General features: G+C 42.2%; 1 protein-coding gene across 18 annotated transcripts in view; it reads right to left on the reverse strand.

Moving 5' to 3' along the window:
* The window catches only part of IQSEC1 (IQ motif and Sec7 domain ArfGEF 1), a 311,041-nt gene that overhangs the window by 67,362 nt on the left and 230,374 nt on the right, over positions 1 to 13,305 (reverse strand). Inside the window, exon 1 of one of the 18 annotated variants that reach the window (XM_077924865.1) lies at positions 10,607 to 10,926. The exons of 15 other annotated variants lie outside the window; for them this stretch is intronic. In XM_077924865.1, the coding sequence (XP_077780991.1) occupies positions 10,607 to 10,671 (65 nt within the window). In that variant the 5' untranslated portion in view covers positions 10,672 to 10,926. Of the gene's footprint in view, positions 1 to 1,452; positions 1,472 to 10,606; positions 10,927 to 13,305 lie in introns of those variants that run through there. 2 more of the 18 variants (XM_028718968.2, XM_077924867.1) reach the window with 2 other exon arrangements.

Genomic DNA, 13,305 nt, shown 5'->3' on the forward strand with positions numbered 1-13,305 from the left:
AGTGTCTCTCTAAAAAGTTCCATGAGTCAATGGAGGGTGTAAATATGTTCAATTGTCTTAACCAAGCCAATAAAAGAATGCCATGTCATACAGAAGGTGTGAGTCTATAAGCATGTCCATAAGCATGATGTTGCATACTTGAGAAATCCATGCTTAAAAAAGATTTGCATTTAAAGTTCCCCATTTTTTTGAAAGCACTAATCTAGCTGAGGCTAATAAATGGAGGATGAGGTCTTTATTGGTTATCTTCTTAATCTGAGGAGTAAAATATGATAGTAGAGGTAATTTGGGTCTAGTTATAGTGATTGCACCATCATGAGCCTGGTTCTGGCTGCGGAGGGTGGGATATAAATAAAAAAAAATATTTATTTATTTATTATTATTAGATTATTATTTTGAAAAACTTTCTCCTAAAAGGGAATAATTTTTTGATAAAACCACATGTGTACAAGAGAGCCGGGTAAATGGCATTCCCACCAGCAAAGGTTGGATGTTTTATGATTCATTCTATAATCTGGCTGGGCACATGTAGCAGTGATGTACTATTTTTAAAGCATTTTATTGAGTTCTAATTGAGATTTATCCCAAAGGTGTTCCTTTTAACATTTGGCAGTATTTGATCAGACAACTATCCATTCCCCCCCCCCCCGTCTTTTTTCTTGACTGGTCAACTGACCTATCATGTATGGCACACTAGTATTCCAGTATGAGCAAGTCAGGGAACAGGGGCAGTTTTACCATGAAACAATGTAAAGCAAGTTTTATCAACTAACCCAGCAGTTTCCACAAGCTCATTTGTGAAAGAAATGAGTTCTAAGCTGGAGCAGTTGTTGATGGACCTCAAGTGGGCTGCATGTGTAATTCTCGCATGTTCTGTAAATACAGATCTACTGCAGTCTCGTGTAGGATTCCCTTATTGTCCTGAAAAACTATTTACTTTATCCCCATAAAATTGAATGGATACCATACTTGCCTAAAATAAGAGGAATGAATTCGGGAAACTACTTTGGAAAGAGCAAAACTTGTTCCTGACCGCAGAACAAACATCCCGAGTGAAAAGGATGTTGCTATGAATTTACTTTATCCCAGAGAACTCAATGAAAGTTACTAAGAATCAAACCTGCTTCTTTATCCCAGCTCCAATTTGTGGTCAGAAAACAGGTGACGCAACACCCAAAAGAGTTCTGAGTGTCACCGATAAACACACAAGTTAAACTAATTAAGTTAAGAGCCACAAGTGAATGTTCGCTTACATGTTCTTCAGAACAACAACAAAAAACCAAACACCTGAACATCTGTTTCAGTGCTTTTAGGAATCTTGATACCCATAGCAAATACCAGAACATAAGAGCTATCCATTTAAAATGAATTAACCAACAGATACCTCACAGTTAATAGGAATCTGCATACACAGTGCCTTACTGTATTTTGTTTCTTTTTTCTTGTTCTTACCTATTCAGAGAAACTGTTTCCATGACCAATTATCGGAGAAAACACAAAGAGGCGGTGGTTAGCTTTTAGCAGCTAGAAGCATTTCGCTCATGTTGAAAATCACAGATAATGTTTTCTCTTGGTATAATGTAAAATCAAATGGCTGATTGCTCAAGCACTCTCTTGTCAAGTGCTATTACAACTGGAAAAAAACATCCTCTAAAACTGATGTCACACTGTTTCACAACTATGGTGTTTCCCAACTAAGAGGAAAGGCCAGGACAACACAACCACGATGCAAAACTAGAAACCTGGCAAATCTGCCCCTGTCAAGACTTTTTGCAACATGCAATACTACCAAAGGTAATGTATATGCTATGTTTATAAGCAGTACTACAGTTCTTTAATGCTATCACACAACACCACATGACAGTGAAAGAACTGAAAAGTAATTACATGAGCTGACATTTGATCAGGATCCCAGATTAAGATTTCATACCTTTACAGAAAAAGCTCTTGAATCTTTAGGAGCAACAGATGATCAGTAACAACGTGAATGGTAGACCCTTCCAAGAGGAAGCAGAGACGTTCCTAATTCAACTCACTTTAAAGTCAGAAGGGAAGAGTGCTGCTAACTGAATCACTGCATTACTTCCGGCAGCTTTGTCTCAGAATACTCCTGTACATGTGTAATGACCTAGCATGACCCTGCTTAACTTGCAGGATCATCACAGCCTGACAACTACAGCTACAGACTATACTCTTCAGCACCCTTTAGGACAACTTCCGAATGCTTCTCTAAAGCGATTACTCAGAGTTACAAATCACAGACCCAAATATGCACATGAAATTTCCCAAAGGTTTAGATGTGGTTTTATATACCCTTTTATGAGACCTTATATCAGGTGTGAATTTCTGGAATCTGGCCACTTCTAAACTAGCTTAGCTCTGGCCTTTGCTTCTTTAAAGAACTCACATAAAAAACAAGTTGAGAGTACACATCTTTCACCACAAGGATTCTTCTTGCACTTTGTTCTAGATCAGTGTTTCACAACCTTTTCCTGACCATGGCCCCCTTCTGATCTTGTTTCCTTTCTGTGGGCCCCCCATGCGTGTAGCCGGGGGGGGGGGCAGTGGGCAGCTGCCCCTCCAATAAGTAAAATACAAATCTGAGGTTCAGACCCCCCTAACAGAGGTCTGTCCACCCTAACAACCCCCCCAGGGGGCTATATGGCTGCTGGTTGGGAAACACAGCTCTACAGTGGTGCCCCGTAAGACGAATGCCTCGCAAGACGAAAAACTTGCTAGACGAAAGGATTTTTCCGCTTTTTGAGTCGTTCCGCAAGACGAATTTCCCTATGGGCTTGCTTCGCAAGACGAAATGTCTTGCGAGTTCTTGCGAGTTTGTTTCCTTTTTCTTAAAGCCGCTAAGCCGTTAATAGCCGCTAAGCCGCTAATAGCCGTGCTTTGCAAGACGAAAGAACCACAAGACGAAGAGACTCACGGAATGGATTAATTTCGTCTTGCGAGGCACCACTGTAGATGAAGATATACTAAAAAAGATAAATTTATCTGAGATAACCCAAAAAAATCCAAGTCATCAGCTGGCAAGATTTCTGTCTGGAGAAAAGGATAGTAAGCAAGGCTAACTGAGTCCATAGGTGAACTTCAACATCTACAACAGGATGGTCTGAAGAAGCAAATAAACCACTAATCTTACTAAAAATACATACTGTCAACAGTGCTTTTAAAAATTTGTTTTTCAAGTTCACACAGCATCAGCTTGTGATCCACTAAAGACAAAAACAGAGATGGAGGATGTGCCTGGATGGCTACACCTCACTTGGCTGATCTTCTCCTACCTCACGGATAGTTGCTGAAATTGTACCAAGGGGTGTGTACATGCAAATTTGTGTATGTAAAACTGATTGTTCATACATTCTTCCTCATTTTCTGTTTTCATACATTCATCTTCTGAAGAAGGAAAAACCAATCAAAGGTTAGAACAGGGGTAGGCAACCTAAGGCCCATGGGCCACAAGCAGCCCATGGTGGTCATTTAACCGGTCCACCAGCTGCCCCTGAACTGACCCGCCTGCTTGGCGAGTCCCCGCATGCTGCGCTAAACCGGCACAGCGCGGCACAGGGACTCGCTTCCATGGCGCTGGAAATCGTGTCTGTGCAGACGCTGGAAATTGTGGGCACTCGGGCGAACGCGCAATCCAGCCCACAGAGGGATCTCCACTGGAGTGAACCGGCCCAGGCAATGTAAACCTTGCCAACCCCTGGGTTAGAAGGATATAGTGCTTCAGAGACTACAGAATTAAGGGATTTGCAACTGAACTATTAAAGGTTCTTCATTTCCAGCAGCCTAATAGCCAGTGTTGTTAGCATTTCATCTAGGAGACTGTGGGCTGGTTCAGAAGAAGCAATCTCAACTAAATAAACCATAGTTTATTAAGCTGAGAGTTGGGCCAGGCACTCCTGCCTCCTTCACTCTGTTACTGGAACTAAAAATTTCCAGGATTTATTACACCATAGTTTTTATCCGATTTTATATTATGGCAAGTACGCCCAGATTAAAACACAATTTCCTGGTTGGAATGTAGAGGGAAATGATTTCATAAACTTAGAAGACCCCAATTCTGGCATGAATGCAAAGAGAGAAGAGAAAATGCAAGCTCAATGAAAAGCCAAGATAGTTATTTCTGAAACAGCCCTGTATGACCTGCCTAAGTAACTGGAAATGAAATTTACTAGCTTCTCTTTATTCCTGCAAATTCGAACAATTTCAAAACACAGGTGCCATGTACCACTGTATAGAAGGAAGTCTGCGGTATCTGCCATACTGTGAAACCTTTTGAAATAGTAAAAGTTGAAATCTGAGACATCTTTAAATATATTTATATATAAGCTTTAAAGTTATTGGAATTTGACAAGCAACTCTAAAAACTATCCCATAAGGAATTTGTGATATTGTATAATGCAGCACCAACTTAAACACCAGGTGAGTAACTTACTGTTTGCCAGAAATGAGGGCAATATATGGCTGTTGCATTTTTCCATCCTACATGCATGCATATTACATAAAGTACTTTTTTTATTTGAAGAATATGACTAGATATCTTTTCAAAATGAGAGCAAGCGCATCAAGTGATACTGAGGGCAATCCTAGTAGTAATTTGGAATCGCTGTCCGAACAACCTGGAGAAGACTCGTTTAATTCGACACCAGTAGCAAGCCCAGGCAAACCTCCAAAAAAGAAAGTTTGTCAACAATATGTGGATAGATATCTGAGTTGGTTTCACATGGACTGGAGATGAAAACATCTGTCAGCCTATCCGTTTGATCTGTGGTGAGAAGCTTTCCAGTTCCAATATGGCCCCAAACAAGATGAAAAAATATTGGTGAGCAATTTTTTGTTCTGAAAATGTGGCCCAGAGAAAAAAGTTTGAGATCCACTGGCCTAGAGGGGCACGTCTCCATTTTTTTTCTTGATGAGCCACCTCTCCATGGAAGACAACTGCAGAGCTGTCTCCACCTCCCAATCCTCTGTCACTTCAGATCATGCCCTGGAGCCCTCCTTGTCCATAGTTTCTGACAGACTTTTCTCTTCTATGAGCAGTGAAGAGGAAGCCTCTGGAACTCCTACAACAGCACAGCCAGATATGTCCAGAGGCGGGGGCTGCAGGCTCTGTCAACTGGACTCTACTCCCATTCAACATCCTCTTCCTCAAGTGCCTGCCACTCCTGGTTTTAATCAAGAGTATTCTGAGAGAAACATGACAACTGCTTTGTTATCATCTGATGGTGATGAAGTGATCACCTGTTACATTCTGGATATTATTTAAACCACAAGCTGACTCTTGGCTGTGAGTCCTGGAAGACCTGCTCCCTGCCTTGCAGGACTTTTCCTACCTGGCCTGGGAAGACAGGACTCTGACTGACTCCAGTTACAAAAATTGAAGCTGTTGAACAGACCCTTGAGCGGGAATATTGTTTAGCGGTTTTGGGGAGGAGGGGGTTGTTGTTACTAATATCAATATTAATTTCTGGATCTTTACTTTAAATCTTATTATGTGGAAATTGTTTAATTTGGTTGGTACTTTTGATGTTTTATTTACTGTTTATGACTACTTTTGTTATGTTTGTAATTAGAGTGGTACCTCAGGTTACAAACACTTCGGGTCACAGACTCAGCTAACCCGGAAGTAGTACCTTGGGTTAAGAACTTTACCTCAGGTTGGGTCTTTAGTGTTAACAAACAAACAATAAAACATATATTGGTCTTAAGAAAATTATGTGTCTATGGTTATTCCTGTGTATAATTCGGCATTTGTTTTTTCTTGCTGTAGCAATAAAATTTTTAAAAAATTAAAAAATAAGAACTTTACCTCAGGATGAGAACAGAAATCGCGCGGCGGCGGCAGGCCCCATTAGCTAAAGTCGTACCTCAGGTTAAGAACAATATCAGGTTAAGGACAGACCTCCGGAACAAATTAAGTTCATAACCAGAGGTACCACTGTATGCATTTTTTAATGCTATAAGCTGCCTTGAGAGTAGTTTGAACTATGGAAAAGCGGCATACAAATAAATACATAATAATAAGCCCCAAATACCTGCACCTCCCCACCTCAGAAGGAGGATGGGGAATCCCCAACATAGAAGCATATTACAACGCCAACCAAATACGCCATATAATCCCATATATACTAGAAGATGAGACAAAACAATGGGTACACCTAGAGAAGGACACAATTGAAAACACCTGCACCACAACATACCCACTCCTCCCAAACAAACTAAAGAAAATTCCCACAACACTTAACAGGTACACACAGACCATGCTCAAAGCATGGAAAACACAAATAGGCAAACTATCCCCAACCCCATCCCCACTAATACCCCTGGCGTACCACCCATTATTCCACCATGCAGCACAAAACCTCAAGATAAAAACCTGGCGAACCAAAGGCTTGTATCGCCTAATAGACTTTTATAAAAATAACAAACCCTTGTCAACACAAGAAATACAAGACAAACTAGAAGACACCCAAATGCCCTGGTTAACACAACACCAACTACATGCCCTCTTAAACAACCCAACAGTAAAATCAGCAGCAACTAGGCCCCTGACAACCTTCGAAAACCTCCTCCTAACAACAAAGGGAAACGGTAAAGGGATGGTATCCGCAATATACAAAATACTACTCCAAAATCTCGCAAATCCCCTAGACGCAATCAAAAATCAATGGGAGAATGACATAGGCTATGAGATAAACCCCACTCAATGGACCAGAATGTGGTCTAAACCCCCCTTTAAATCCATATCAACGAAAAGAAAAGAACTCACACTGAAACTCACCTACAGGTGGTACCTAACACCAAGGAAACTAGCGCTAATACACCCAGGAACCTCACCAAAATGCTGGAGAGGGTGCACCTCCACAGGCACATACTTCCACATGTGGTGGGAGTGTCCCAAAATCCAACTATTCTGGACAACAGCCATACAAGAAATTTGTAAAATAACTAAGCAAGTAATAGACACCACCCCAGAATTGGCCCTACTAAACATCTTCCAAGACAACAATGCCCATTTACACCACAAAGAACTCATAACCCACCTGCTCTCAGCAGCCAGAAACACCATAACCAGACACTGGAGAGACCTGTCAGGAGTAAGCATGGACCAATGGTATCAAATAGTATGGGAAACAGCCCTACTAGAAAAATTAACTAATAAACTGAAACTGACACGGGGACAAACAGAAGAAGATGCCTTCACCCCGGTATGGCTCCCCTTTATCACACACACAGCCCAACAGGACAATGACAATAATCCACCAACAGCATACAAATCAATATGGCTAACCTGATCCAAAACACCCACCCACCTCACTCACACACGAAAACAAAGATCACCACAGCCAATCACAAGCAAACAATCACACCCTAGGCCAACCCCAACCTCTCTCACCACCAAAGGAACACAAGTGAACAACACAAGCACGCTGACACCAAACTCTACACACATTAAACATAATAGAAACACCGCCACCCAACCCCACCCTTATCCATCTTCCCTCTCTCCACCCCCCTTTCTCTTTTCTCTCCTTTTTTTATTTTTATTTTTATTTTCTTCTCCCCCTAATGCCTCAACAAATGAAACGGATTTGTAAAAATGTCACATGGGGAAAAATATATATGAGGCACTACACTTCTGTAAAACAAGAAAATCCTTAATAAAATATTAAAAAAAACAACAACAAATAAATACATAATTTTAAGTACTATACAAAAAGGAGAAGCCTAGACTACACATACTTTTTCTCAACTGTGTTTAAATTCTGTAAAATTCAATCATTTGAAGCAATAAAACTTATTCTGTGAGTGAAGAAGATTCTCTGAGAACAAATGACAATAAACTAAATCCTTCATAATTCATTTTGTTTCAAGCACCACATATAATCAAGTCTTCCTGAAAGGAACATAAAATATGTCAATTACAAAAATGATCTGGTAAAAAAGGGCAGTTCTGCCAAGAAGAAATATTCACCCAAGACACTTAGCATATTCCCCAAGGCAAGCTCCCTAAATCTTTCTCCTCTTAAAATAATAGTAAAATAATTTTTAACAAAATAAGTCATGAAATAACTCATCTTATGAATCTTTTCCGATCAGTAAATGCAGGCAACCAGCTCTGGAGGGATGAGCTTTATCTGGATGCCCTTGCCATAAGAGGCACGGCCTTCCCAACAGTGGCACCATGGTTATGGAATGTTCTTGTGTGGTACTTACATTTTTGGTACCAGTTGAAACCTTGTTTTTACCAAGCCTGTTAACACCTTTCACATGCACCAGGTTGCTCCCAAGATTGAGGAGGCCCGGCACATGTGTTGTGCACAGCATGTGTGTGGTGTCAAATGCGTTACACATTGCAATGGAGGCGGCCAAGCACTCTTGAGGAGCCGGCCACTGGACCAGACGGTGCACATCACATGCACACAACGAGCGCAGGGTCACCTCAACATTAAGATGGCCCAGCCCCCTTAAAACAAATATTGAGGGGGCTGAGGTGCTTTCGGTCTCCTAGAGTTGGCACACCTGACACCTTCACATGCTCTGAAACTGGTTCAATGTTGCATTAAGTGGATTTTATGTCACTGTGGGTTTTTTATGAATTGTATTTTACTGATATTTGTAAATCACCCACTATATACTACATTGGTTAAACAGAACATAATTGAACATGCTCCGTGTGCTGGAAGATGCATGCATGCTACCTAGAACAGCTTCAAAACAATCACCAAACTCACAATAACTATGCCACTCAAGTGTGTGTTTTTGTGAACATGGTTTCGGACTCACATGAAGGTGTGGTAGAATCCACACAACCTCCAGTGATCTGTCACTATTTAGTGCCCTATTCTTGTCCTCACCTCTCTCAAAGCATGTAATCAAGGAGGTATAAGCTATCTTAAACCATCATACCATTGGTATGGCAAAAGTCTCATATCACTGTGAAGTAGTGTCATACCCATTGGCACATTCTCACTAAGGAACACCAACAGGCTGCTGCTCCTGATTGTAACCATCCCAAATATTTCCAGGAAAAGAAAGATAGCAACCACTTGCCACATTACCATGATAGATAAAAACCACTCCCAGAAAAATTTAATTTCTTTCAACACTCACCTGTTGAAAGAAAAATGCACCCCCTTTTGTGGGAGATGAATGGCCCTGTGAGAGCGGCTGAGCATTTTCAACTCTGTAGTGATTTTCAACTCTGAACATAGGCTTAATTCAGCTGAAGCCCTCAACATTTGTAACTCAACGTATAGTTGAAGTCACTGATTTATGTTCTCTTTAACAACCCTTGAATGTGACAAAATATAGAGCAGCACAAAATAATCGTACCCATGTTTGCTCAGAAGCAAGCCCCACTGATTTCAGTGGTGTACTGTAGTGGTTATAGAGTCAGATTGGGGCTGGAGAGACTCAGGTTTTCATCCCCATTCAGCCCCAAAAGTCATGGGGCAATTTTGGGCTGGTCACTATCTTGGTCTAATCTACCTCACAGGGTTGTTGCAAAGATAAAGGGGAAAGCAATGTATACCACCTTCAGCTTCTTGGAGAAAGGCGGGCTCTAACAGTAGAAAATACATTTTTAAAGTGTGTTTAGAACTGCAATTATTGATGCAAAGACAGACATTTGTCTTCATAATGGCTGGGTTTTTGTTAAATGAATAATGAAAATGCATAAGAAAGGTATTGTGTGAGGAAAAAATGGAGGAGGCATTGAGATGCTGCAAATATATGGAACAAGTAATGCCTTTTAAATGATTCTGCTGCCAGTTTCATATTGTAAGAGCTGCGTGGTTAAGGAGTTAAACAACTTTAAATTCCACATTCAAATGAATAAGATGTTAATTTGAATTCTGTGAAGGACAGATGGCATTGCAGTAAGATTTTTTTTTCTTTTTTGAAAGTCAAATAAATGAGCTATGGAATATAAAGGCTCCTAAAATGACAACATACACTGGAAACAAAGCTACAGTTGGCTGTAATCAAGACACATTTGCAAAACATTTAAAACTTTGCAGCAGGGTTTATTACATCCTGCAATATGCAAACTGAACCCTTTGCGTGCATACAATGGTGCAGAAAAAAATCAGGAAGGTACACACTGTGGCATTTTTAAATATGCATTCAGTTTTTATAAGTAAAACTGAATGCATATTTATGTGACCAACAGCTGTCATTTCTACATTGGCATTTGGGATACTAGCTAGAATAAAATTCTGTAGAAAGTGATTTCGCTTTCACAGTGGAAGGAAAAGGAAGAAAAAGTACGCGAGATTGAGCACTATAAAACCCTTTGTGTCACGGGATTAGTATTGTATGTATGTGCAGCAGCCGATCGTTTTGCTCGCCTGCTTGCTTAAACACACGCTCGGTCCTCTCTCCCTTCCACCAACACACTAAACCAGTGTTCGGAACTAATTTTAAACAAAGCTGTTCCGAGGCTGGAACTGAAACACAAAGCAATCAAAAAGAAAAAGGGAGAGAGAGAGAGAGAGAGAGAGAGAGAGAAATTCCTTCCCCTCCAAGCTCGACTCGTTTTGCTTTAGGAAACCCACGCTGCTGCTTCCAATAGAGGGTAATGGCTTACCAGCTGTCAAGCTCCAGCTCCAGCAGTGACTGAGTCCTCTCCGAGTTACAATGCAAGCACCACATGGCTGGAGAGAGAAGTCACAAGGAGGGGCCCCCGAGCTGCCAGCATATCCTTCCCCGGGGGCTCCCCTAACACCTCCGGGCCCGCGCTGAGGCAGCCGAGAGAGGCAACTGGGGCTGGGGGCACGGCACCGAGGAGCGCCCCCAACTCGTCTCCGTGGGCGAGAGGAGGGAGCAGCTCAGGAGGGGGTCCGGGAAAGGCGCGGGCACTCGCGAGGTCCACCCTCTCAAGCTCCGGCACGCGCGCGCGTACACACAGGGAGGCTCTCTCTCTCCCGCGCGCGCGCGCTCCCGCCCCTCCACTCGCACACGCTTACACATCCATTCCGCTAGAAGCGCGAGCTGGGAATACAAATGCCAGAGCTGGGAGGGGTAACATTGATCTTATTAAGCCGAGGCTGGTTTCCAGGACGGGGTGAGGGGGGCGCGGGTGGAAGAGGAGAGGCAAGGGGGGGGGGCGGTAGGGACCGCCACAGGAAGGGTGTGTGTTTGTGTGTGTGTGTGTCCGTGTCCCGCTCTCCTTGTCCTTTTGGCACTGCAGGAATGTGACAAGGAGGAGGAGAAGGCAGGAGCAGCCGCCTCCCGCTCGCCCGCTTGACTCCCCGCTTCTCTTCACGTGACGGAAAGAGCGGGGGCTCTGGCAGCGCTATTAATAGCTGCATTCAGACTGGGAAAGGCAGGCTTCATTGCTATTCAGCAGCTTCGCTGTCACTGGAAGCTACTGCTCCCCCAGGCAGGCACACACTTGGCTTGGGTAGCAACAAATGTTTGCGTTGGCTTGGAAAGCGCCTGGAGCTGCTTTCGGAGACCCTCATTCTTTCCTCCTCTCTGTGCCCCCGCCCCATTTTGGTTTCCCCGGTTTTGCTTCAGCTGGGATGCTTTGCAATATAAGCGATGCATGCCTTCTTCTTATCTTTGGGAAGGGCGTCTTTCGGACGTAATTGCTCCTAGAGTTAATTAAAACTAAAATCTAAAGATAAAAGGACTGCGGAACTCTTTATTATAAACGGCAAGCTGACGACTCCCAAGCGCCTGCAGCTGGAGCAGTTTAAGAGCTGCTTGCACAGAGATGAATGACTAGGAAATGAACATTGGGGTGTGTAAGGCCTTGTACCTTTGGACTGTGCCCATCTCGCAGCTTTGAGATGGTTTTGTTTTTAAGCCAGTAAAACTTTAACGTGTAGGGGTTATGGCAAGACAGTAAAGATGTGATTTTTGAATCAAAGTACACCCACACATGCACCAAAAGGAAACTTTTTTTTTCCATGTTGCTTTTGCTACCACATTGAAATAATTGTTTATGTGAATCAGACCAGCACTTCTGTTTAGCTTCTCAATGAGGCTTACTCAAAGTGTTACACCGACCCTGTATATTGCTGTATATCAAAAACTAAAAACTTACAGTATTAGGTAAGGTGACATATTTATACATTCTCTTCAGTCTTTTGATATTCCCCCTTTAAACTTAGGCAGATTAAATACTTCTTTACATTTTTTGCTTTTCACTGCTTTAAAAAAATCAATGCACACAGCATTCTTTTGAACTCCTTTGAGCTTTTTTTTTGAAAACAGAGTAAATGAACTGCAGACTACAAACTTCAAAAAATCTACTCCGTTATTTTTGTGCAATGGCACCACTTTATCTATTCAAACCTACTATTACTAAGTGTTCCTCGTGCATAAAAGTAAGGAAACAAACCTGAGTCCCCCCTGCCCACTTTAAAAAAAAACCACACAGAGAGGAAAAAGTTGCTCACAAAAATAAATTCATCTGTGTCAGCTATTGCACCAAGACTTGTAACAAAAATTGCTCTCAACCTCCACACATTTGTTCCAGGCACGTGGCTTCAAAATTATGATTTGGCTATTATAGCAGCACTAAAAATAACCCTGTAGAAGTTCCAAATAATTATTCATGGCATTGCTAGGTTTTATGTACACGGTAAAAAAACCAAAAAACCACAGTAGATTAATTTTTCTCAAGAGTTTTTGCTGTATCCAAATGTTACTACCATGACAAGTAAGAATATGCACTTTTGGTCATTGTGAGGCAAACAAAACAAAACCCTGAGGATCAAAGTAGATCCCCATAAGTTTCCTGCTTAGCGTGGGATGCGACTTGGGGCTGCTGTTTAAAGTAAAAATGGTTTAAAACACAGCAATCCAAAGGGGGTGATGGAGAACCAAAGATGGACAACATGCCATATCTAGAGCCCTGTCAGGAATGTGGTTGGAAGGGAGGATGAAATGCTGCTTTTCCTCCTGCACCCCAGTTTGGCACACACACCCACGACGTACATGTACATACAAATACACAGGCTGGGAGCCCCAATTGCACCCCTCTGGAGCCCCAATTGCACCCACCTGGGGCAAAAAAACTGGCTCCCCATCCCCCTTGTAGCTACAGCTCTGTTTTCAGTAGTGGTGGTGGTTTCCAATAGGAGACAGAATACATATGCACAACAACACCATTTCAGATAGCGTCAGAGGAATGAGATCTATACCTTCCCCTGATCTGCCCCTAGGATTGATAATCCAAGGGCTGTGGAGATCTCTCTGGTGTCGGGAGGAGGTGGTCTTATGAGGATGGATTTCTCTCTCTCTCTCTGGGGACGAACTACTCTTTCCGCATTGGAA

The sequence above is a fragment of the Podarcis muralis genome, chromosome 2, assembly GCF_964188315.1.
Source record: "Podarcis muralis chromosome 2, rPodMur119.hap1.1, whole genome shotgun sequence".
NCBI classification, from domain to species: Eukaryota; Metazoa; Chordata; class Lepidosauria; order Squamata; family Lacertidae; genus Podarcis; species Podarcis muralis.